This window comes from Alexandromys fortis, unplaced genomic scaffold, assembly GCF_014885135.2.
Source record: "Alexandromys fortis isolate MF-2015 unplaced genomic scaffold, M_Fortis_MF-2015_v1.1 scaffold_5, whole genome shotgun sequence".
Classification (NCBI taxonomy): Eukaryota; Metazoa; Chordata; class Mammalia; order Rodentia; family Cricetidae; genus Alexandromys; species Alexandromys fortis.
This window is the reverse complement of record NW_026067924.1, coordinates 2,804,383-2,827,660: the sequence shown is the minus strand read 5'-3', so window position 1 is coordinate 2,827,660 and position 23,278 is coordinate 2,804,383. Positions and strand designations below refer to the sequence as shown.

The 23,278-nt window shown below is 39.8% G+C and overlaps 1 protein-coding gene across 1 annotated transcript in view; it reads right to left on the bottom strand.

The window, feature by feature from the left end:
* LOC126501615 (uncharacterized) overlaps nt 1–23,278 on the bottom strand; it is a 269,467-nt gene that overhangs the window by 189,954 nt on the left and 56,235 nt on the right. Inside the window, exon 6 of the mRNA XM_050142373.1 lies at nt 3,155–3,231. Within this exon, the coding sequence (XP_049998330.1) occupies nt 3,155–3,231 (77 nt within the window). The remainder of the gene's footprint in view (nt 1–3,154; nt 3,232–23,278) is intronic.

Below are 23,278 nucleotides of genomic sequence, written 5' to 3'. Positions count from 1 at the left end.
CCCAAATGCATTTGAACTAAGAAGGATCGTATCTCCCCACTTCTCCTGACTTAAGCTTAATTCCATCAGCAGGGCCATCTGTGGCAATGACTGTACCCCCACCAGAGGAATAGCCTTTTGGTGTCTCACTGCTGATGCAGTTTCCATGATACAAATTATCTCCCATAATGTGGTTCGAGCTGCATTGACACAGGGGTTCATTAGGACACCCATTCGCTGGCAATCCAATTTCAAATTAAATACACTTTGTTGTAAATTTTATTACTTTTAAACTACTGTATCTATTGTCTTTAATGGCCCTATTATACAGTTATGAAGGTAAACAGATTTCATTAGTAAACATCAAACATCCCATGTTAAGCACAGTGAAATGGCTTCTCTTAGTTTCTTTCTTTGTTCCCTTGGTAAGAATTGCAAGGCATTCAGAAATACCCTAAAATTTTATTCTGAACAATTACATACTACATTCACTATTAGCATCTGAAAGAAAGAAAATAAATAAAGAAAAGAAAATAGGGTCCCTGGTAACAAGTCCCCCCCCTTTTATTTCTTTTATTTTTTTTTTACAATTAACTGTTTTTAAAATATCATTTCCTGAAAGTTAAAAAGAAATGAGAACAAGGGAGCAAGCACCCAGAGACCTTGTTGACTTGAGCTCCTGTAAAGCAGTTGTGGTCCTGGTCAGAGCCAGGAGCAGACATGAGAGCCTGTCTGTCTTGAGTCCTGTGGTGGTTTAAATAAAAACGGCCCCCAAAGGCACATAGGGAGTGGCACTCCTTGGTGGTATGGCCTTGTTGGAGTAGGTGTGGCCTTGTTAGATGACCTGGGAAGTGTGTCACTGGGGGTGGGCTTTCAGTTTCAGAAGCCAAAGCCAGGCCCAGTGACACTCTCTCTTCCGGCTACCTCTGGATCCAGATATAGAGTTCTCACTTCCTTCTTTAACACCACGTCTGCCTGCTACCATGCTTCCTACCATCATGATAATGAACTAAATCTCTGAAATGGTAAACCAGCTCCAGTTAAATGCTCTCCTTTATGGGAGTTGCTGTGGTTATAGTATCTCTTCACAGCAATAAAACCCTAAGGCAAGTCCTAAGGTAGATCATCATTCTCGTCTTACCCTCTGATGGAACATTATTAACTTTATGATGATGAAGGCACAGCCATCCTCTGTATACATAAAAGGGCAGATTCTAACATCCCCTCCCAAATGCTGAGACCCAGAGATGCTCAAGAGCTTTATTTACATTGCTGTATTATTTTCATACAGCGTACATATACAGTTTCCCTTATATGTGAAGTCATTTCTACCTGTCTTACAATATTGAATATAATTCAAATTCTGTGCAAACAGCCTTTGTGCAGTGTTACTTAGGGAGGTGACAAGAGGGGACAAACAGCTGTGTCTTCAGTATGTATGTTGGGGTTATTTAACTTTTTTAACAAATACTTTCTTTTTTATTATGATTTATTTCATTTTAAATTTGTGTGTGTGTGTGTGTGTGTGTAGATATGGGTATGTACATGTGAGTTCAGTATCCCATATCCCCAGAGCCTAGAAGACGGTATAAGATACAGGTGATTTGGGGCCACTCAATGTGGTTTTTGGAGGCTAAACTTAAGGCTTCTTTGCAAGAGCTCTTTACCACTGAGACATCTTTCCAGTTCCTACAGATACTTTCTCTCTAAGGCTGCTTGAGTCTGTGAATATGTGCACACTGTGGTTACAAAATTCTGGTTGTATATGTGATCAGTTGTATATTATCAAAACCTTCCCACCTACCTACAGACTATATTTAACATCTGCAAAACATGGGCTTCTGTTCTTCGTGACTAGAGGGTTAAATTATCCATTTTTAATACTAAGTGAAACTGATGGTGTACAGATTATTCTCTAACTTCTGTTTTCTACTTTGTACATTATATGCATATTTTTGCTACAACTAGATTTTCAGGGATCTCTAGTGTTTAATTCTGTCTACCACAATTTATTTAAATTGTCCCTTATTGTTGGCTATTTAGTCTAGTTCCTATTTTTGCTGTTGCAAGTTAGCCTGGAATTAGCTCTCTCACATGTAATGTCTTAAAGACTTCCCTGGCAATTTCCACAGCACCAAGTCCTATCATTAGAAACACTGGGCATGGGAGGAATGCTATTCCGTTCTCTACTGGTCTTTAGTTGGGCACAGAAATGACACCTTAGTGATTTATCATCCTAACTGCACAGCTAGCGTCTTCGCAGGGAGACAGACCCCGCTCTGGTGCTATGTGCACTGCAGTCAGAACACACAGTAAGGGAGGATGCAGCAAAGAGGCAGCACCTATGCACAGCAATGCATCACCATTGCCACTGCTGACAATTGTATCCAGGGAACTCTTTACTGTGAGGGTTGTTCAATGCCTTCCTGGGCTATTTAGTGGATTCCTGTCCTCTGCCCACCGAAAACTCCTAGATGACCGACCTTATGCCAGTTTCCATAATCAATATGTTACTTACTAGATGTTGCCAAATGCCCCCTCGGGATGAAGCTGATCCTTGCTGAGGACCACTAATGTTCTCAGTATGATGTAGCATTGAGTGTTCAGCACGCTCAGAGAAACTCTTTCAGACATACTCTACTTCTTACCTCCATCCACACCCAGAATACCTAACAGGGTGTTATCATTCCTGCCTGCCTGACAGGCGACTGATGCTGATGTGTGCTGACAGCCTGTGAGAAGACATGCAGGACAGAAAAATGCTGGCTCCTAACACACGGTTGCTCTAGCTATGGTTGGTGAAGAGACTATATCTCAGAGATTTCTACACTTGCCCAAGCATCTGAATATTTTTTGAAGCATTCAGTCAAACATGGCTCTCAGTACACCAGCAATACTACCCGCAATTCAACATCTTAGAGATGAAAAATAGTGATCTATCCCAGGATGATATGAGAACATAGTTCCAAAAATTCTGACCCTCTTTTGAATCAACCTAGGGAGATGTCACTCACCTGCAATCCATTCATACTTAAATCATAAGAACTCTCTCTCTCTCTCTCTCTCTCTCTCTCTCTCTCTCTCTCTCTGTCTCTCTCTCTCTCTCTCTCACACACACACACACACACAAGCACACACACTACAAGGCACAAACTCTTAACATTTAAAAACATACTTCTCTAATGGTTTTTCCTTCTTTAGACATGACATGGGAATGTTCTGGCTGAATCCTTTTCCTTCAAATTTCAAATCCTGTGTGGAAGGAGAAAGAAATAAAAGCAAACTTTAATAAATCCACCCAGCACACACTAGAAGTATCTATGGAACAGCGGGACTTTCTCTAAGACCGGAATATACCAATGCTCCAATAGGCATATTCTCTAAGACGGATAAGAACAATGGAATTCTACCTAGGGTAGCTGCATTTCCATAAATTTCCTCACTCACATAATTGCTGCCCAGAAAGGCACAAGGAGTAATAGACAACATAGCCACAAGAGGACAAACAGCTGATGGACACTCACATCCCTTCTCTATTTCTACCTCTTACAAATGAAGCCCCAACCCTGTCATCCGCCATGCACCCCTTCTGCTCCATTTTTTATCTCTCCTTTTCACACCTTGCATTATCCTAAACATAGTGTCACATGGTTTTACAATATATATGTGGATGTGGGTTTAAAGGTATAGAACACTAGAGACATTACAGCACTTTAGTCATGGGCATCAACATCCAACCCAGCCTGTTCTGGAAGCCAAAGGGAAACAACTACACTAGAACAACAAACATCAATTGAGTCTATGTACGCCAGGACTCAGAGAAGCCCTATTAATATCTGTTCAGATATAATAATAGTAACTCATATGGGCATACTCTACAAGGGGGAGGGAGAGCTGGAAATAGGTGTAAATAGGTGGCTGAGATCACAGGTTCATGCGCCTGTGAAATCCAGATGTTGCATGCTCTTTCATGAAGTCTTAACATCTGGAAATGAGTCCCCGTGGCTCTGCACCTTGTCCACTAAACTTCTGGTTCCATGCTTTGAAAGTTCCTTCTTTTTATTTTCTTTAATCCACTGATTTATTATGCCCCTCAATACATATCAATCACATGTGTTATTGAATATCTACTGGATATGTTCATACTTTTTTTTTCATGAAATTAGTCTATCTTGGTTTCTTCCTTTCTCATCCTCCTTCCTGCTGGTGAGTGTAAAGAGTATGAGAGCCCGTCTGATGGTCTCTTTGGTCCTTTCAGTCGATAGTGAAGCTTTGACTTTGTGAGTGCTCTGTGGGTTTTAGTGGCAATTGATTGGTTCGGCAGAGGTGAAATATCAGGTATCTAAGAAGGAAGACCTTCTGTACCTTGGACTTCCATGACAGGAGGTGTGATGTGTTCAAGTCTCTAGAAATCTTTAGTAATATATGATTAAGAAGACATGGTCAGCCCCTCAGTGTGTCTTTCCTCTCCACAAACAGTACTCTGGAGCTTTGTTCTGATACTTCTGTGGTCCTGAGCCACAGTCTTCAATCATGTCCGTGTTGCTTGCTGTCTGAGATGCTGAGACTTTCACAGCCTTCAAGACTTGACTTGCTGTGTTTGACTCCTACCTCTCGTTTATCTCTGTACCGTCACATTTTTCTACCAGAAGCAACAAGAATCTACCAGGCAGCACAAACAGGCCTCTGGTTTGGAATCTCATTGTTGCCCCTGTCCATATGTTAGTCACATTCTCCATTTTCCTCAGAACTGCAAGCAGCTGACTACCAGTCTCTCTGACACACCCTCAGAAGGATTCTATTTTCTCTATTTTACAAGGAAATTTTGATCAGCTTCCCACACAGGAAGGCTTCACCCCACTTGTGGAAGATTATGAGGATTCTTCTCACATTCTTCCTGAGGTAAATAATTCAGGACTTTACTCGTGTTCTCCTCAAGGTTCACTGTGCATCTTCAGGGTGTCAGAAGGCTTGGGTTTTGTGCTAAGCGTTTTTCACTTGTTAGAACCAACACCCGATTAGTGTCTTTGACCACACTCTAAGCATGGTGAACCCCAAGATTGCCTGAGATCAGAGACTGCCAGGACTCATATACACAGCTTTTTACCTATATTCTGGCTACATGAGAGATGGTATAATTCCATTGATATGTATGCATGCAAAGGTCATCTAGGAACACATTATTTCGTGTTACTAAAAATATTAACAAGAATTAGAAGGGTCCAGAAACATCCATTAAAAAAAGGTAAGAAATTCAGAAGTCTATAAATTGTTAGTAGAGAGAAGAAACTTCACCAGGATTATACATAAGCATATTTGTAGACATATACATATATACAAATCTGCATATACAAATCCTAAGTCTGTACTGCAAATATCTGTACATTAAAATCACATATGTCAAATTTGTAAATTCTCAGTAACAAAATTAAATTGTTAAATATTAAAATGTACTTTGAATTCACTGTCAAATATTTAAGGTCTTAAAATAATATAAACATTTACATGAGTTATGTCACCAATTTTACATGAAGTATTTTCTATGATCATTAAAGAATTTTAATTTTTTCCAAAAGAACTATATATGTTTAAGTATATATTTACCATTAATGTAATCTAATGAAACTCCTAATACCAGGACTAGGTTACATCAATTGAGTTGTTGGCAAAAAGGATTTCATCAAAATTCTCAAAGAGACTGTTTGCCAAGACAAGAGGTTGCTCTCCACACACTGACAGAAAGGCCCCATTGCTAAACACAACTATATACCTCAATGAACATAGAGATGTTGAGATGGTGCCTACATAGTCTTCACCTCTACATTCCATTGTTTTTGGTACTGGAACACACTCTACACGCTACCAAAAGAGAAATGTAAAAAAACAAGTCATCCACAAAAGCTTTATCTGCCACAATGTACTACCTATAAAATATGTTAGGACCATGGTAGCACAAGTATTATGAAAGCAACCAACCAATAACTGATCTGACTTACAATGTACTACCTTTAAAATATGTTAGGACCATGGTAGCACAAGTATTATGAAAGTAACCAACCAATAACTGATCTGACTTAAGACCCACTCCATGAGATGAAACCCATATCTAACACTCCTTTGGTAACCAAAAACCAGAGACTAGATAGCACAAAGATCTAGGATAAAACCAAATAAATACTGGTCTTTTAAAAATAGTGGAAAAATGACTCCGAATGATATTCTGCTATACTCACAGATCAGTGGTTTATTCACCTATCCTCACTGAAGCTTCCTCATGCCACAGATGGAAATAAATACAGAGATCCACAGCCAGAATTTACACACACATACACACACAGAGAGAGAGAGAGACAGACAGAGACAGAGAGAGACAGAGACACAGAGAGAGAGAGAGACAGAGAGAGACAGACAGACAGACAGACAGAGACAGAAACAGACAGAAATCTTGGAACACTCAGTTCTAAATGGAATGTCACATCAAATACCTCCCATCAGAGTTTAGGAAACACCACATAAGAGGAGGCAGAAAGAGTGTAAGAGATGGAAGGAATGAAGGACACCAGGAGAAAAAGTCCCTCTAAATCAACCAAGCAGGGGTCGCATGAATTCACAGAAGCTGAAGCGGCAAGCACAGGGCTGACTTGTCTGTACCAGGTCCTCCGTGTATGTATTATAGCTTTCAGTTTAGTATTTTTATGGGATTCTTGAGTGTACAAATGAATGGGTCTGTGCACCTTTTCCTGGGCTCTGTCCCTTCTGTTGGTTTGTCTTGTCCAACTTCGCTGTGATTTTTTTCCATCTTATTATATTTTATTTTTGTTATGCTTTATTGTTGCCTCTTGGAAGTGATTTTTTTTTTCTGAAGAGAGATGAGTGGATCTGGATGGAAGGGGAAGTGGGAAGGACTTGGAAGAATAGAGGTAGGGGAGACTGTAATCAGTGTAATCAGTGAATACAATAGAGTGTAATCAGTGAAATTCCACAAAAAATAAAATAATAAAAAAATTAATAAAAAAATTAATGTCTTAGGTTTTCCATCACTATGAAAAAACTGAATGATTTTTAAGGTAATGTGGGGGATAAGGTAGATTTTGTGCTGCCTTAGTCTGTCAGAGGTTCCGATATGCAGTAGAAGAGGGAGGAAAGACGAGCAGTTGTCACCATGGAAGCAGAGAGCAGGCCTACGCATGTGCTGACTGCCTTTCTCTTATGTTTTCCACCCACAATACCATCCTAGGGGATGGTGGCACCCACACCAAGTGGATATTTCCCCACTTTTAATCCTCTGTGGAAAAACTCTTATAGACATACATAAACAGACAGGAATGTGTGTCCCTGGTCTCCTAGGTCCCTCAATTTAGTCGAGTTGACAGTCAAGACTAACCTTCCCAACTCCACCTCGAGCCAACTTGAGACCCACGCACATCTCCAAGTGTTTCACCCATCCCATAAGGTAAAGGCATTCTACAAACCTGCCAAACAAACCACGTGCCGGGGATATCAATGTCTGCACCCAGCATTTGGTAGTAGCTGGACTGCTGTAGTCCATGGCTGCAGGGGTCTCTAAAAGCTTGTGTGGCTGCACACAGTGAAATAAATTTGGGGAGGAAATGCACTAGGTATCCGGCTATAAGCAGAGTCCAGAGATGCCCTTTTCAGGAAAGTAATTAAATTTCAAGTAAGTTTAACATGTCAAACCCCGAGCCTATGGGTTCAGATCTATATACTTCCTGAGAGTCCCTCAAGGATCCTTCCTGTAACTGGAAGTTTCTCTCCCGCCCACCAGTTCCTAAATAAACACTCAAAGGCTTAATAGTAATTATAAGCTGTTTGTCCTATTAACTCAGGCTTATTATTGGCTGTCTCATATGACTTAAATTAATCCATTTCTATTATTCTGTATTTTACCATGAAGCTCGTGGCTTGTTACCTTATATATTGCTTTCATGGCAACTGCTGACATCTCTTGAAACTGCCCTTCCTCTTCCCAAAAATTCTCCTAGTCTAGTCACCCCGCCTACATTTCCTGACTGACTCCTGCCCAATCAGCATTTTATTGAACCCATTCAAGTGACATTGTACAAGAGTATTATCCCATAGTACCTTCCTGATATCCTGATACAGTACTCAGCTTCTTTGTAAGCCTGATAGTCTCTTCAGAAACCATACTTTATTGGCCGGGAAGATGGCTTCGTAGGTAGAGTATTTGCCAAAAAGGCAAAGTGACGGGGCTTTTGGATTCCTAGTACCTCTACTTTCTTAGTTAGGATTTCTGTTGTTACAATGAAACACTATGACCAAACAGCAAATTGGGGAAGAAAGGATTTATTAGGCTTACCTTCCCACATTACTGTTCATCTTTGAAGGAAGTCAGGACAGGAACGCAAATGGGGCAGGATCCCGGAAGCAGGAGCTGATGGAGAGGCCATGGATGGGAGCTGCTTACTGGCTTGCGTCCCCTAGCTTGCTCAGCTTATTTTCTTATAGAACCCAGAACCAGCAGCCCAGGAATAGCACTACCCATCATGGGCTGGGCCCTCATCCATTGCTCATGAAATGAGAAAACGCCTTACAGCTGGATCACAAGGAGGCATTTCCTCAGCTGAGGCTCCTTCCTCTGATGACTCTAGCTTGTGTCAAATTGACACACAAAACTACCCAGTACATCCACAAAAGGCCAGACATAGCACTCTGCACCTCTAATCCCAGTGCTGATTGCACAGAGACAGAGAATCTCTAGGGTTTGTTCATCAGTTGTTATAGCAGAATCTCTGAGCTCCAGGTTCAGTGGGAAACTTTGTCTCAAAAAGTATTGTGGAGAGTAATTGAGGAAAACTCTTAGAGTCAAACTTTGACCTCTATATGATACCCACCCATGCAATTCCCCCCAATACATATGGGACCCAAATACATTACATGAAAAAAAAGAAAGACAATGTCAAATTAGAAACAATATTTTTGTAGCTTAAACTTTATACCAACTTGTCAGACAAAGGTTATAGAAGTTTTCTGCTCTGCTTCTTGCTCCTAATTTTCACTATAACCTGGGCAGGAATAAGTAGCAATGATGATGTTATCATAAAGTTGAACTGCCTTGAAAGTTCCTCATCCAAATTAGTCAGCCCATCTCCCAGCATGAACTTAACGTCCCCTAGAGTCTCAATGCAAGGACAAATTATAGATAAACTATTTGCTATACTTTAATTTGCATGGCCTATATTCCCAAGCAAGGCCCTTTCTCCATTCGTAGCCTTTAGACTACAGTCTTCATTATCAATCACACCAGCATTCTAGTCTTCTGAGTTACCACCAGAAGTATTCATTCAGCTTAAGTCATACCCATGGATAGCTTTTCTATCTTGCGTCTCTAAATTTTTTCGAATTTCTTACACAAATTACTTATAAAGCTTTTGGACTGTTTTCAGGAATACTCACAGCAACAATTCCACATTTGGTGCCAATTTTCTTGGCCAGTCAGCTTTTCTGTCACTCTGGCAACCCAGCATAAGCACCATAAGGAGAAATATTTGCTTTGGCTTACAGTCTCAGGGGTTTCTGTTTATGACAGGGATGGTGTGTCAGCCCAGAGCAGTTCATTTCATAGCATCCATGAAGCAGAGACAGAGAATGCTTGCTCTTGCATTATCTGGGATTTCCCTCTTTCCTCTTGGCACCCAGCCTATGGGATAGCGCTTTTCCCATTATAGGTGGGTCTTGTTCTCTAAGTCTTCTCTAGAAACGCCTTCACAGCCATGCCAGGAATGTGTTTTACTTATTTCTGGGCATTTCTCAATCCAATCATTTTGACAAGAAATATTATTTATTAGATATAGGATTTGTGCTGTATAATTAACAGCCCTGAAAATAAGTTAGATTGAAAAAATTAACCCAATAGTCTCGATATTTTTTTTAAAAATATGTGATATAATGAAGAGACAAGTGAATCATATACACAAACCCTTCATAAGGGACTTACATCAGAACAGAAATTACCTGGCACATATTATCTAGATATATCTTATTTCCAAGTATTGATTTTTATTAGTCTTTACTTAAAAAAATTTAAAAAAACAGACAGCATAAAAACTCCAAATTAATTGATTAAAACATATAAGGTAATGTTATATGTAAGTTCATACCATGCAATTTATCTTTAATTTGCCTTTTCATGCAGTCTTAGTAAGGATTTCTATTGCTGTAAAGAGACACCATGAACATGGCAACTTTTACAAAGGATAACATTTCTTTGGGGTGTTTCACTTACAGTTCAGAGGTTTAGCCCATTATCATCAGGGTACAACATGGTGACATGTAGGCAGACATGATGTTGGAGCTGAGAATCCTTACATCTTGATTCAAAAGCAACAGGAAGTAGTCTGTCTCACTGGGCATGGCTTGAGCACACATGAGATCTTAAAGCCCATCTTCACTGTGACACACTTCCTCCAAAAAGAAAAACCACACCTACTTCAATATGGCCACACCTCCTAATAGGGTCAATCCCTTTGGGGCCATTTTCTTTCAAACCACCAAACATACCATACAATCCTCTCCTTGGATCTAATGAAGGTCACATTCCAGAACCAAGAACAACGTTTTCATGACTCAGTTTTGTGCAAAATAATATAAGCACAAAATACCTTATGCTAATAAGGAAAGGGTTAGTTTAAACCACAGTTTGAAGTTCTAAAGGTTAACATCTCCTCAGCCTCTGGCAAGACTTCTATTAGCTGTATTACATAGCAGAGAAGCAGAGAAGGGGAATCACATGCAGAAATTCCACAACAGTAGGACAAATTGGCTTTCTAACAACCTACTCTGACAGTACTGCTCTAGTCCTAGGAGAGCCACAACTCAAGTGGACAAACCCTACGTCCAACCCTAATCCATCCTGGAATTCTATCCCCGTGTTCTAATACCTTTTAACAAGTTTCCTATCTCAGAGGCTTCACCACCACCCAGATCTGGAGACCCAGCATCCTGTACATGAACCTTTGGGATTTCAGTCAAACAATACCCTAATTACAGCAGTCATCTATCAGTTTTTATAGGAATATGCAGAAAGATACGGATCAAGAAAATACATAATTATAATATGATTCTCAGAATTGTATAATCAGATACAAAAATAGTAATTTGGAATGGCACAGAGAGGTGTGAAACCTGAGGACTGATGAGAACATTATATAATAAGCACATGAAACTGCATTCCTGACAGATTTCCCGTATTCAGTGAAACTTTAAGCTACTTTAAAATAACTGCTTTATGGGACATACCTTAAAGCCCAAAGGGGAAAATATGTTTCTAATGTTAAACATAAAGTCACGCTTTCTGCCTTTCAACTAAATAATGTAACTACCAATGACCTAATGCCATCTGAGCTGTTTCTCCACACATCCTGTCTTTTTTTTTTTTTTTATAGAAACAGTATCAGGGAAAACAAAATGAAATATTCAAAGATGAATAATTGCTTCCAGGAGGAAGCAGTGGTCAAGTGTGTCTCTAGGATGTCCGCAGCACGGCTAATCTGGTCAGCATGTCAGGCCAGCTTGCTGGACAGGAGGACACTGCAGTAGATACTCCTGATTGGGTGCTGCTAGATAAACAAATAACAGAGGATACATAAGGGACAGTTGGTGACATTGGAGCACAAACTGAATGTTACATGAAATGACCATGAACTTTATTAACTCTCTTGATGCTGTTTGGGTTGGGTTCTCATGCATAATGCAGTCGAAGCTTTTGGCTTTACTCTGCATGCCTTTTACGAAACTAACAGCCATTCCTGAACTCCCCCTCCTCTGAAAAGACCCAGAAGTTTCTTATTAAGCAGCTACAGGGACCTCCTTCACAGGCCAGCAGTAGAACCAGTTAGGGGAAATGGGAACCAGGCAGAGGAATATAAATATTTTATTTTCAACTTAACCTTTGGGAATATTTTTTTTAAATAAGGTAGAGTAGTTGGGCATGGAATATTCAGTCACATGGTCACATACCCTTACATCAAATCCTCACCCTACAGTTCAGCATCTTTGCCCAGTCATGTTTTGTTAATTTTCTGTATATTTCTCTAATGTGGTTATACTAATTCTGTTCTAAATTGTGACACACACCCCCAAAAGGAAATCCTACAACTATTTATGCCTTTGGAATATTGTAGTGTTTGTTTCTATTTCATTTTTGTTTGAGATCAGTTGTTTCATTGTAACTGGAGATATTGTCAACCTCAGTTTCACAAGCTGGGATTATAAGTATGCACCCACATGCTCTCTCTAGAATAGTTTTTAAACATAGATTTCATGAAAGAAGAATTTGTTGGGGCTGAGCAAATTCATAGGCCACCTTATGTATGTAGACTATTGTAAAGTTCATAACACAAGAATCACCAAGAAGTTTCATGTGTGAAAAACTTCTCTTTCAATAATAGAACCACAAATTCAGGTATCAACAGAGAAATCAATACATATTATTCCAAATAACACATGAAAATACTTTATAAATTGTTTTAGAGAGCCCAGTAAAAGCCCAGAGCAGTTGCTTTCCATCTGTGGGTCATGACCCCTTTGAGAGTCAAATGGCCTTTCCACAGGAGTCACACATCAGATATTCTGCACAACAGATATTCACATGACGATTCCTAACAGTAGCAAAACTACAGTTATGAAGTAGCCACAAAAATAATTTTATGGTTAGGGGTAACCACAACATAATGAACGGTATTAAACAGTCGCAGCATTAGAACAGTTGAGAAACACGGACAAAGAGGGATCCTCTACCATCTGAACCAAATAGGTAAGGATCTCTTTAAGAAATCATGATATTACACTACCCCTACCACTTAGTCATTCAATGCCTTAATTTTATTCAAACTTATTTTTCTTTTAGGTACTTAATAAATAGTTCTTCTTAAATAAATGGCATTAATTGAACACACATACAAGTACCTAGTAAGTAAAGAATGAAAAAAGTCTTTGTTTATAAAGCTATGACTGAAGTAGAGTCACAAAAAATAGACTTGAGTAATGATATAATGTAGTACAGGATCAAATGCTGAGTGGGTACCCGTTGGTACCTAATCAGGAGTTTCCTGACTAATACAGATACTGGGTTATTATATATTTTAATAACTAATGCTTTTATTATTCCATCCTAATTTATTAGACTTGTTATTCAAAGTGCTGTGATCGAGGTTGCATTCCTTTATTGATTAGAATACTGATAAATATCTAAGAAATTAAGTGAATTGTATGAGGTGGCATAGGTCATAATGGTTATTGCCATTCTTTTTGGTTACCCCTAAAACTTGATGGTGAGACTCTATTGCTAAAGACACCCCATTACTTAAGTCACAGAACAAGGAAAAATGAAGCTGGTACTGGCCTCAACGTTCATCCCTATTGGCTAGTTTTCATGGTGCCAAAAGGGGCTATGTATGCTACAGGAAGAGAAAAGAAGTCAACAGGCTTACTCCACCTGAGAAACCTGTGAGTTATAACAGTAACCAGCCTGCCAGGGTAGGGCTGTTGGCATAGTTTTAGCAGTAGCAACAATGGTGAGGGAGTATCAAAGCACACTGCCTGGACTTGGGGCCTGATCTACAAGACAGAACTCATGCTGTTGGCATGGCATTGCTGGCATGTTGTCAGCACGGCATTGGAGTCCAGAACCTGTGAGCAGATAGGCTTAGGCCCCGAGGCAGAACCTACCACTATTATTCTGCTAAGTGGGCATAGGACTCAGTTGACCCTACTGACTTATTGTTTAGACTCTTAGCTTAGTGCATGGCTCACTCTTCATCAGAGAAGCTTCATTTAGCTGCAGATAGCAATTAACACAGAAACCCACAACAGGTGTGCTTGAACCGAATAAGAGACGGCTGAGTAGTTAGCCCTTAATGGGCTGTGTATTTCACTTTCCCTTAGGGATTACCTGAGCAAAAGCAGCAGAAAGACTGGAAGAGTCAGATGGGGTGGGGGACCGAAACAAAACAGTGTTTTGGAGACACAACAAGGCAGTTGCACATATGAATTCAGCTGTGTAACAGCAGCTACAATGTTAAGTTAGAAAAAATTCTAGAATGGAGGAGGAAAGTAGACACACACTCCTCCACCTAGCTGGGGAGTTATTGGTGTTGGATGGCCACTGGGAGAGAGTCATTTTTCTTTAAGAACATGGCCCCTGAGAGGCCACCCATGCTCCAGTAGACCCTCACCCATACGTTGAGTTGTTGAGTTGACTCAGTGTACTTAAGAAAGCAACACAAGAAGTTGGCTTGTTTCTAGTTAGGTTTTCTTTTTTCCCCTTTAGAAACTTAAATTAACCCATTTCTATTAATCCATGTGCTGCCTTGGGCTTGTTTACCTCATCTACACACTGTCCATTCTGCTTTTCTGCTTCCTCCGTGTCTGTCTGTCTGGCCCTACAACTGACTGACTGGCTCCCCCTGTCTCCCACCTATAGCCCTGCCTATCCCTCCTCTGCCATTCAACTTTTTGTTATAGCAATCAGGTACCTTAGGCAGGCAAGATAGAGCAGCAACACATCTTTCCATAGTTGACCAAATCCAGGATCCAGGATTAACAAATGTAACCCATCTTTACATAGCTGAACAAATATTCTATTCCACAACAGTCTGGATTAGGTTGTCCTGTGGGAATGAGATCCACCTTTGAGATATTTTCTTAGTTAGGTCAACTGAGATGGGAAGAGGCATCCTGAATGTGGGTGGGACTGTTTTTCTGACTGTTTCATGAGCTAGGCTACATAAGGGGAAGAGAGCCAGCTGATCATTGAAAGCATCTGTGCACAACTACTCTGCTCTTGACTGTACATGTGACCAGCAGCTTTGAGTACCTATGTTTTGACTTCCCAATCAAAAATTGGGGTTTTTTTTGTGGGAGGGGGCAATTGGAACTGAAACCTGGGACCATACATTATCATTCACCAGGGCTCTTTGCTGCATAAATCTTCTTTGGTTAAGCTACTGAAGTCTTCATTAGGCAGTTTTGAGTTTATCATACATCCTACTGTTCTGCTTCATCTCAAGGCGAATTTATTTCATAGGGTAGATACATGTTTCCTCACTTGCTTCCATAGGATTCTCTGAGGTCAGATCTATTGCTTTGTTGTGTGGTTTAAATTGTTCCTTGTGGGACCTTCGGCAAGTAACTTAACACCACTATCACTGAAGTTGCTTTTCTAACTGTGAAGGAACATTTATCCATATTATAGCATGAGCAATGAATCTATTAAGATATAGAGTACTTAAGGAGCTTGTAACGCTTGGTAAATAATAAATACTCATGCTGCATTTAATTATGTATCATTTTGTTGTTGTTGTTTTAATAGCAGTGTTTTAAATGATTCTACTATGTGCTTATTTTAACCCAGTAAAGTCAGGAAAGTTAAGAAAGAAATGAATTAATGAATGAATGAACAAAACTTTTCCAACTAGATACATTACTTAAGTATCATATCATCAGCATACTAGGACACTTCTCGCTTGTAGAGTATGTTTACTTAGAGTTTGAGAAATGACAAACTACTTGGAAAATAGACTTTCTTGGCAATTATGTGCATCTAACGCCTCAAATTTAAAAGACAAAATTTCTTCCCTCTGTGAAATTAATATTTTCTTAAGCAACAATTGTTTCCACAGCTATTTGTCAGGGTCTCGGGCATTCACTCAGAGCAGCCATTCATTCTTCCCAGACAAACCTTTGTCACATGCTTATAACGATCTAAGACTCCTTGAAGCCTTTACTTGAGCCATTTCTCAGATTATGTTGTTTTGATTCGAACCTCTCCCCAACCCTAGTTACAGATTTAAGAGAAACCAGCTTCTCCCGTGCTACACAACAGAATTAGAGCAACAGGAATCCAAACTCTCTGTGTCTCTAGAGTCCATATACTTTCCTGCGTGTGACACCTGACACATCCTAACATCACTACCTGAGGAACTGTAACCATGAAAAGAACGAAATAATAACAACTTACTTTCCTATAGCTCTTCAAATTACTTAAAACACTTTAAGACGGCTCACCATACTAATCTTCCACATCAGTATGAACAAATATCGGTCCTGTTCTCACTGCTGTAGAAACAAGAGCATCACTCCCCCAAGAAGTCAAAATCTTGACCAAGATCACACAATTAGAACAAGATGTAGTAAGATTCCCAGGCAAAAACACTATTTTTATAACTTGGTAAATTATTTTTCTGTGTTTTTATCATGTGGCAGAGAGCTCTTCTGTCTTGCTTGTAATTTTTAAAACAGTAAAGTAAACTGTCTTCATTTGTTTAACCTAAGGATGAAACAAAAGCCGATGCCCATATGGGTTTCTGTGTTTCTAGTTAAACTGCATCCTCAATGGGGATAAAATTTTGAGAGTCGTCTCCTAAATAGAAGCCTCTCCCTACGTCAACCGAGTCTATGACATTCCCTATGACAAACCAAGCCAGGTGGCACGGTGGAAATGGAGGAGAATGGAGTGATACACTCATCCAAGAAACTAGACCACACAGGAACTGACATTAATTTCTGAGAATATATGCCTCACTTAAAACAATCTCTAAGTCTTAGAAAAGGGGGTATGATGTCCCATTTAGGGCTGAGAATTCTGAATCAAAGCCCAGAAGTGTTGGATGCCTACAAAGCAACTGCAATACAACAGCGTAGTTGCACGTGTGAGCTCACATCAATTGTGGGAGCATCCACAAGACCCATGCAAGATCAAAGCCAGAGAAAATCATCTCAACATGGCGAGGGGAGGTGGACACAAAGTCCTACCCCTAGTTGAGTAGCTCCGGGCAGTTGAAAGTTTCCAGGGGGAGAGAGATTCAGTTTTCTTTAAGGGTTTGGCCACCGGCAGCAGGACCACTACTGAGTGAGTGCATACACAATCAGGACTATGTGGGTAGCACAAATATGACCTAATGTGTATATGAAATAGAGATAACGACTCTAGGGGGAGCTGGAGGTGAGGAGAGATAATATGATCAAAATGTCTTGCATGAAATTCCCAAAGAACTAGTAAAAATGTATTGTTTAAAAAATTAGTCGAAGCTGGCAACATGACTCAGCATGTAAAGGTATTTGCAAGCAGGCCTAAGGACCTAGGCCCAATCCCAAGAACCTGTATGGTGGAATAAGATCATAAGGGCCCAGAAGGTGTCCAGCTTCTGTGGGTTCTCCAATATCCACATGTATACTGTGGTAATTAGTGTATGCATGCACACACGTGCATGTACACACACACACACACAGACACACACAGACACACGCACCTGTAATTTTTTTAAAAATTAACTCAAATCACAAGGCCAGGAATTACTCTGAATACTTGGTAAATACATGTGTAGACAAATAGATGGATGGATAGATAGATAGATAGATAGATAGATAGATAGATAGATAGATAGATAGAAAGATGGTAGATAGATAGATAGATAGATAGATAGATAGATAGATAGATAATAGGTATTAAGTTCATTTTTTCTCATCAATGCATCACCACTGTGCTGTCTCTGTATCCTCTACTTTTCCATAGGCTCTCAGCAGTCCCTGAACTCTTCTACCTTCATAGTCCCTAGGTGTTGAGATGACTTCAATAGTCCAAACCCTCCAGATAGTTCTGAAAGTCAACAAAGCTTCCTCCTGCTGCCTGAACTACATGTATAATGAGGTCTGAGACTGCCCCGCTTACGTTAACACTCACCATACAATTAGTCCAACATAAAGGAAAAGGAACTCCAATAACTTTGCCCCCAGTATTTCATTAGCTCTTCTACAGTAGAAACAGAAAATAAGAGTGGAAACTATTATATTCCTACCATCTCATACTCTGATCATGGCCTTAGTAAATGTATAGTCATTTACTTAAATGGTTTTCTTCGAATAAAAGGAGTGTTTACTTAATACATAATGTGTGACCCAAGTCCATAGACTTTAACTTATCTGAACCAGTTGATGATTCAGTGTGTCATAAACTAATTGGAACTCAAACCCAACTCTGGCACCTTTTTATGTGCTGCTCCTCCATCAGGCACATTAGTACCTGTGAAGACATTAAGCATAAAAGCGTGAAGTTCATCCTTTTGAAGTATATAATTCCTGAAAGTCTGATCTTCAATTAAAAAGATAATCAATTGCCAATATGGAAGGTCTACAAAGCTTAGAGCTGAAGAAACAAACTTAATTTTACCAGGAGAAATTAATAAAAAATATTCCCTAAAAAATGGAGAGGCATGCTAAGGTCAAGGAGGTTGACTGCTAGAACCAAAACGACCTGACAATCACTAAGGACGAATGAAGAACAATGGGCAGCAAAGGAGGAGGACCAAGTTGGAAACGCTGGCAAATGAGAAAAGAAGAGGTGCTGAACAGATTTCAGGGTTCTTTTTATTCTTGATTCTGTTTCCCTCTTCAATGATGTTGTCTGTTATGTATTAGGCTCATAAAAGGGGAAAAAACACAGGCTTGCAATGGGAATAACCAAATCATGTTTTCACTTTAGAAAGACTGTGGTGGTATCAACCTGGTGAACACATAATATCACAGAGAGATGGGCAGAGAAAAGAGCGCAGAGAGGCAGACAACCGTATTAGGGAGAAGGAATAACGGTTGTGCACAAAGGTGGATGTTGGTAGTTAAATGGTTGATTGGAGGAAGAAAAGCTAAGGTTTGGGGTTAGTGTTCAAAATGCCACTTTAAGTATGTATTAGTAGGAACTTCTTAATGAAGTGACCCAGCACCTGACAGAACAACTTGAAAAAGGGGGAGACATCATTTGGGCTCATAGTTTTAAAGATTCAAGTCCATGGTTATGGCGGCAGAGTAGCTCATACCACTGTGGCCAGACAGCAGAAAGATGAAGAGAGACCACTTGGACCAAATACAACCTGCACCTTTGTCATTTCCCATAAACTAATGTTTTCCTCCATAAAAAGCATCATCAGCCAGGGACAAAGCATCCAACACATGAGCCTATCCAAGGCATTTCACATTCAACCCAAAATATCTCATGCCTGTCCTCAAAGGACTGCTGCTCTTTTATAATGGAAACTATTGTGGGATATTTGTACACTATTTGAGGACGTATGGCTGTGATTGGTGTAATAAAAAAAAATGAATGGCCAATAGCTAGATAGGAGAGTATAGGCAGGACTCCTGGGCAAAGAGAGAACTCTGGGAAAAAGAAAGGTGGAGTCATGAGCCAGACCGAGGAAAGAGGATGGGCAGTAAGTAAGATGAGGTAAGGAGCCACATTGAGGAACACAGATTAAAAATATGGATTAATTTAAGTTATAAAAACTGCTTAGGAACATGCCTAAGTTAAGGTTGAGCTTTCATAATTAATAATGTTTCCATATCGGTATTTGGGGACGGTGGCTGAAAAGAAAGTCTGACTACAGAAAATAGTACTGACGTCATCTTCAAGAGTTTCCCAACACTTGGGCTGGTGAGGTAGGTCAACAGACAAAGCTGCTTACGACCAAATCTGAGTTTTATCCCCAGGACCCACATGTGGGAGTAAATAATTGACCCTTCCAAATTTTCCTCTGACTTCAATACCAATGCTGCAACATGTGTACATGCTTGTACACACATACATACACACACATTCACACACACGCACAAACAAATTAATACGTAAATCTTTAAAACACATTTAAAGTTTCCAAAGTCTTAACTGTCACAATTGTTAAAGAATCCTAATCCAAAATTTCTTTTCTGACTCAGAACACACTGTCAGCTGTAAGGTCTTATAAAATCCAAAACACTTTATATAAGTTTCCAATATACAAGGACAGTATAAACATTTCCATTCCAAAAGAGGGGAATAAAAGAATAACAAGGAAAGACTGCACCAAAGAAATACTGAAGCTCAGTAAGACGAACAAAAACAAACGAAGTTCCACATGTCTGGCTCCTCTAACTTCCTGGGGTTTCTACTGAAGCTTGGGCTTCACCACCACAGCTTCATGGATTGCCTGCTCAGGGGCCAGCTTCACGGAGCTTCACTAGATGCCTTACTTAGGGTTTCTATTCCTGTGATGAAACACCATGACCTAATCTAAGAGAGGAAAGGGTTTATTTGGCTGATGCTTCACTATTCGTCACTGATAGAAGTCAGGACAGAAACTCTGAAGAGGACAGGAACCTGGAGGAAGGAGCTGATGCAGAGGCCACGGAGGAGTGCTGCTTACTCGCTTGCTCATCCTGTTTTTCCAGTCTGCTTTCTTTTTTCTAATTAATTAATTTTTTTCATTTACTTTACATACTGACCAGTTTCCCCTCCTGCCTTTCCTTCCATCTCATCCCTGATTCCTATCTACTTTTCTCCCCCATCTCCTCCTCCATCTCAGTTCAGAAGGGGGAAGGCCTCCCATGGGTGTCAACTAAGCATAGTGCATCAAGTTGAGACTCATCCCCCTGCATCAAGGCCAGGTAAGGCAACCCAGCATGGGAACTACGTTCCCAAAAGCCAGCTCAAGCATCAGGGACAGGTCCTGATTCCACTGCTGGAGCCTGTGGATGGAGACTGCTCATTTATTTTCCGGCTGCCCAGACCCAAAATAATCACACAGAAATAATATGAATTGCAACACTGCTTGTCCTATTAGCTTGGGATTCTTATTAGCTAACTCTCACATCTTAAATGAACCCATTTCTGTTATTTTATATCTTACTATGAAGCTCGTGCTTCATAGACATTTTCTCAATTACTGGTAAGGTTTCAGGCATCTGTCTCCTTCAGCAGCTACATGGAGTCTCACTGACTCTGCCTACTCTCTATATATCTCTCTATATATACTCTCTCTCTCTATATATATATATATATATCTATATATATATATATCTATATAGTCCAGCCTGACTACATTCTGCCATGATATAAACTTAAGCAGCTTCTTTATTCATTAACCAATAAAAGTAACACATATACAGAAGGACTTCCCACACGAAGAGTCTACATAACTGTCACACACGTGCAGCGGGCCTAGTTCGGTCCCATGCAGTCAAATTGATTACATTCTTATAGAACCAGAGACCACTAGTCCAGGGATAGTACCACCCACCATGGGCTGGGCCCTCCCACATCAGTCACTAATTAAGAAAATTCCCTACAGATGGGTTTAATGGAGACATTTCCTCAATTGAGGTTTCCTTTGTTCAGATGACTCCTACTCAGGTCAAGGACACTATGCTGCACCCTTCCTCACAATCCTTGATTTCTATATGCTTGTAAAATCTGCTCCATGTGGACAAACACGATGGTTTTCTGGAACTTCAACAGCTGTTGACCATCTTTGGTCAACAGCCCTCTTTGACCATCAGCTACAGTATATTCTGGGTATCTGGATGGCTTGATACAGGAGGGACTTTCTTAGGCAGCCCTGTTCCAGAAGGGAGTCTAATACTTCTCTCTTTAAAGCAACATCTTTCCAATGAGTTAAAACTGTTAAACTCTAAAATGAGTGAGATCAGTTCCGCAGGTGCTCTTGAGCCATCCCTTCTATTGCCACAGTGCAAAGTTCTTGGCTTCTTTTTAATGGCATTCCTGTCTTCCGGAACAGAGAAACAGAAAGGAAACCCAGCAACCCTGGCTGCAACTTTATACATGTTTCTTCTCTAAGAAAACTGTTAATCTTAGGCTTTCAGTTCTACTTTTTGTTCTTTTTTTTTTTAACTTTACAGATATTTAAAGTAGCCAGCAATAACCATGCCACAGCCTGAATGCCAAGTTGCCTTGAAATTTCCTTTACTGGGTTAATTAATACATCACTTTTAAATTCATTCTCCCACAATGCCTCGGGACAATGACAGAATGTTGACAAGTTCTTTTCCATTGGGAATGGCCTCTGGCACAGTGATCAACAAAGTCCTTATTGTCAACTGAGACCTTGTGAGCACAGTATCTGCTGTTCATCCACATTCATATCAGCAAGCTATTCTTCTGGTTTCCCATCATAAATTCTAAATTCCCGAAGCCGTATCTCCAGTGTTCATAATTCCTCCCACTAGCCAGTTCCAAAGGCCTAAGAACTGTGCAGTCCAGTTTAGTTATAGCTGCCTCCTCCAATCAATAAATTAGAATATTTAATTTCTAATTTATTAGAAACAAAAATTTAAGGACATAAAATGACTAAATGTAAATTGTATAAACACTATAGTCAGGGATAGTCTAAATAAATAAAAAATTAGGCCAAAACATAACTAATAAGAAACATACTTTTAATTTAAAAAGTCAGTAAAATTCTCAAAATTACATAAACTGTGCAATCACTAAGTAAGGGAATTGGGGATGGTTATAATAATAGCAGAAAAAGTTGAGCCCAGAGGAGGGGTGTACCAGAGACAAGATGCCCGTTTCACAATGAGAATGATCAGAAACACAAGAACATATGATCAAGTGACCAAACACATGAAAGATTTTGCTTCGCGGAAGGGAGAAACTAAAATTTCAGATATAGCTAAGGATTTTAATCTCTCTTTCTCTCTCTCTCTCTCTCTCTCTCTCTCTCTCTCTCTCTCTCTCTCTCACACACACACACACACACACACACAGACACACACACACACACACACTTCAGAGGAAGAAAGTCAACAAAAATATATAAAGTTTTACCCTTCTCTAAAACAAATTGTTCTATTTGCCATTTATAGAAAGAACAGCCTATCCAACAACGGAATTATACACATCTTGTTGAAGAGTGAATATTAAATAAGATAAATCCAACACTGGTTCTCCAAATAATCACAGTATGGTTTCACAAGATGAACACTGTAGTAATATTTTGTTTGTGCTTTTTTTCTTTCTTTATTTTTGCTGTTTTGTTTTGTTTTTGAGACTGGATTTCTCTGTAGCTTTGGAACCTGTCATAGAACTAGCTTTTGTAGACCATGCTGGTTCAAAACTCACAACGATCCTCTGGGATTAAAGGCATGTGCCACCACCACCTGGCTTTGTCTGTGTTTTAACAAATAAAGCTTGCCTGAAGATCAGAGTGCAGAGCTAAGCCACTTGAGGCCAGTCAGCAGTGCCACACAGTTTTAATCCCAGGACTCAGAAGACAGAGGCAGATGGATCTTTGTTAGTTTAAGATCACTCTGGGTTACACAAAATTGATCCAGTCTAAAAGAGAAACAGAGCTCACACAAAGGTGATCCCAGCACTTAGGATCACATACTTCTAATCCCAATTCTAGGGACTTGGAGACAGTGTTATGTTTAGGCAGAAAGAGGAAAATAAGGTAGGAAGAGACAGGAGCTGAGTGCAGTCCAAGGATTCAGA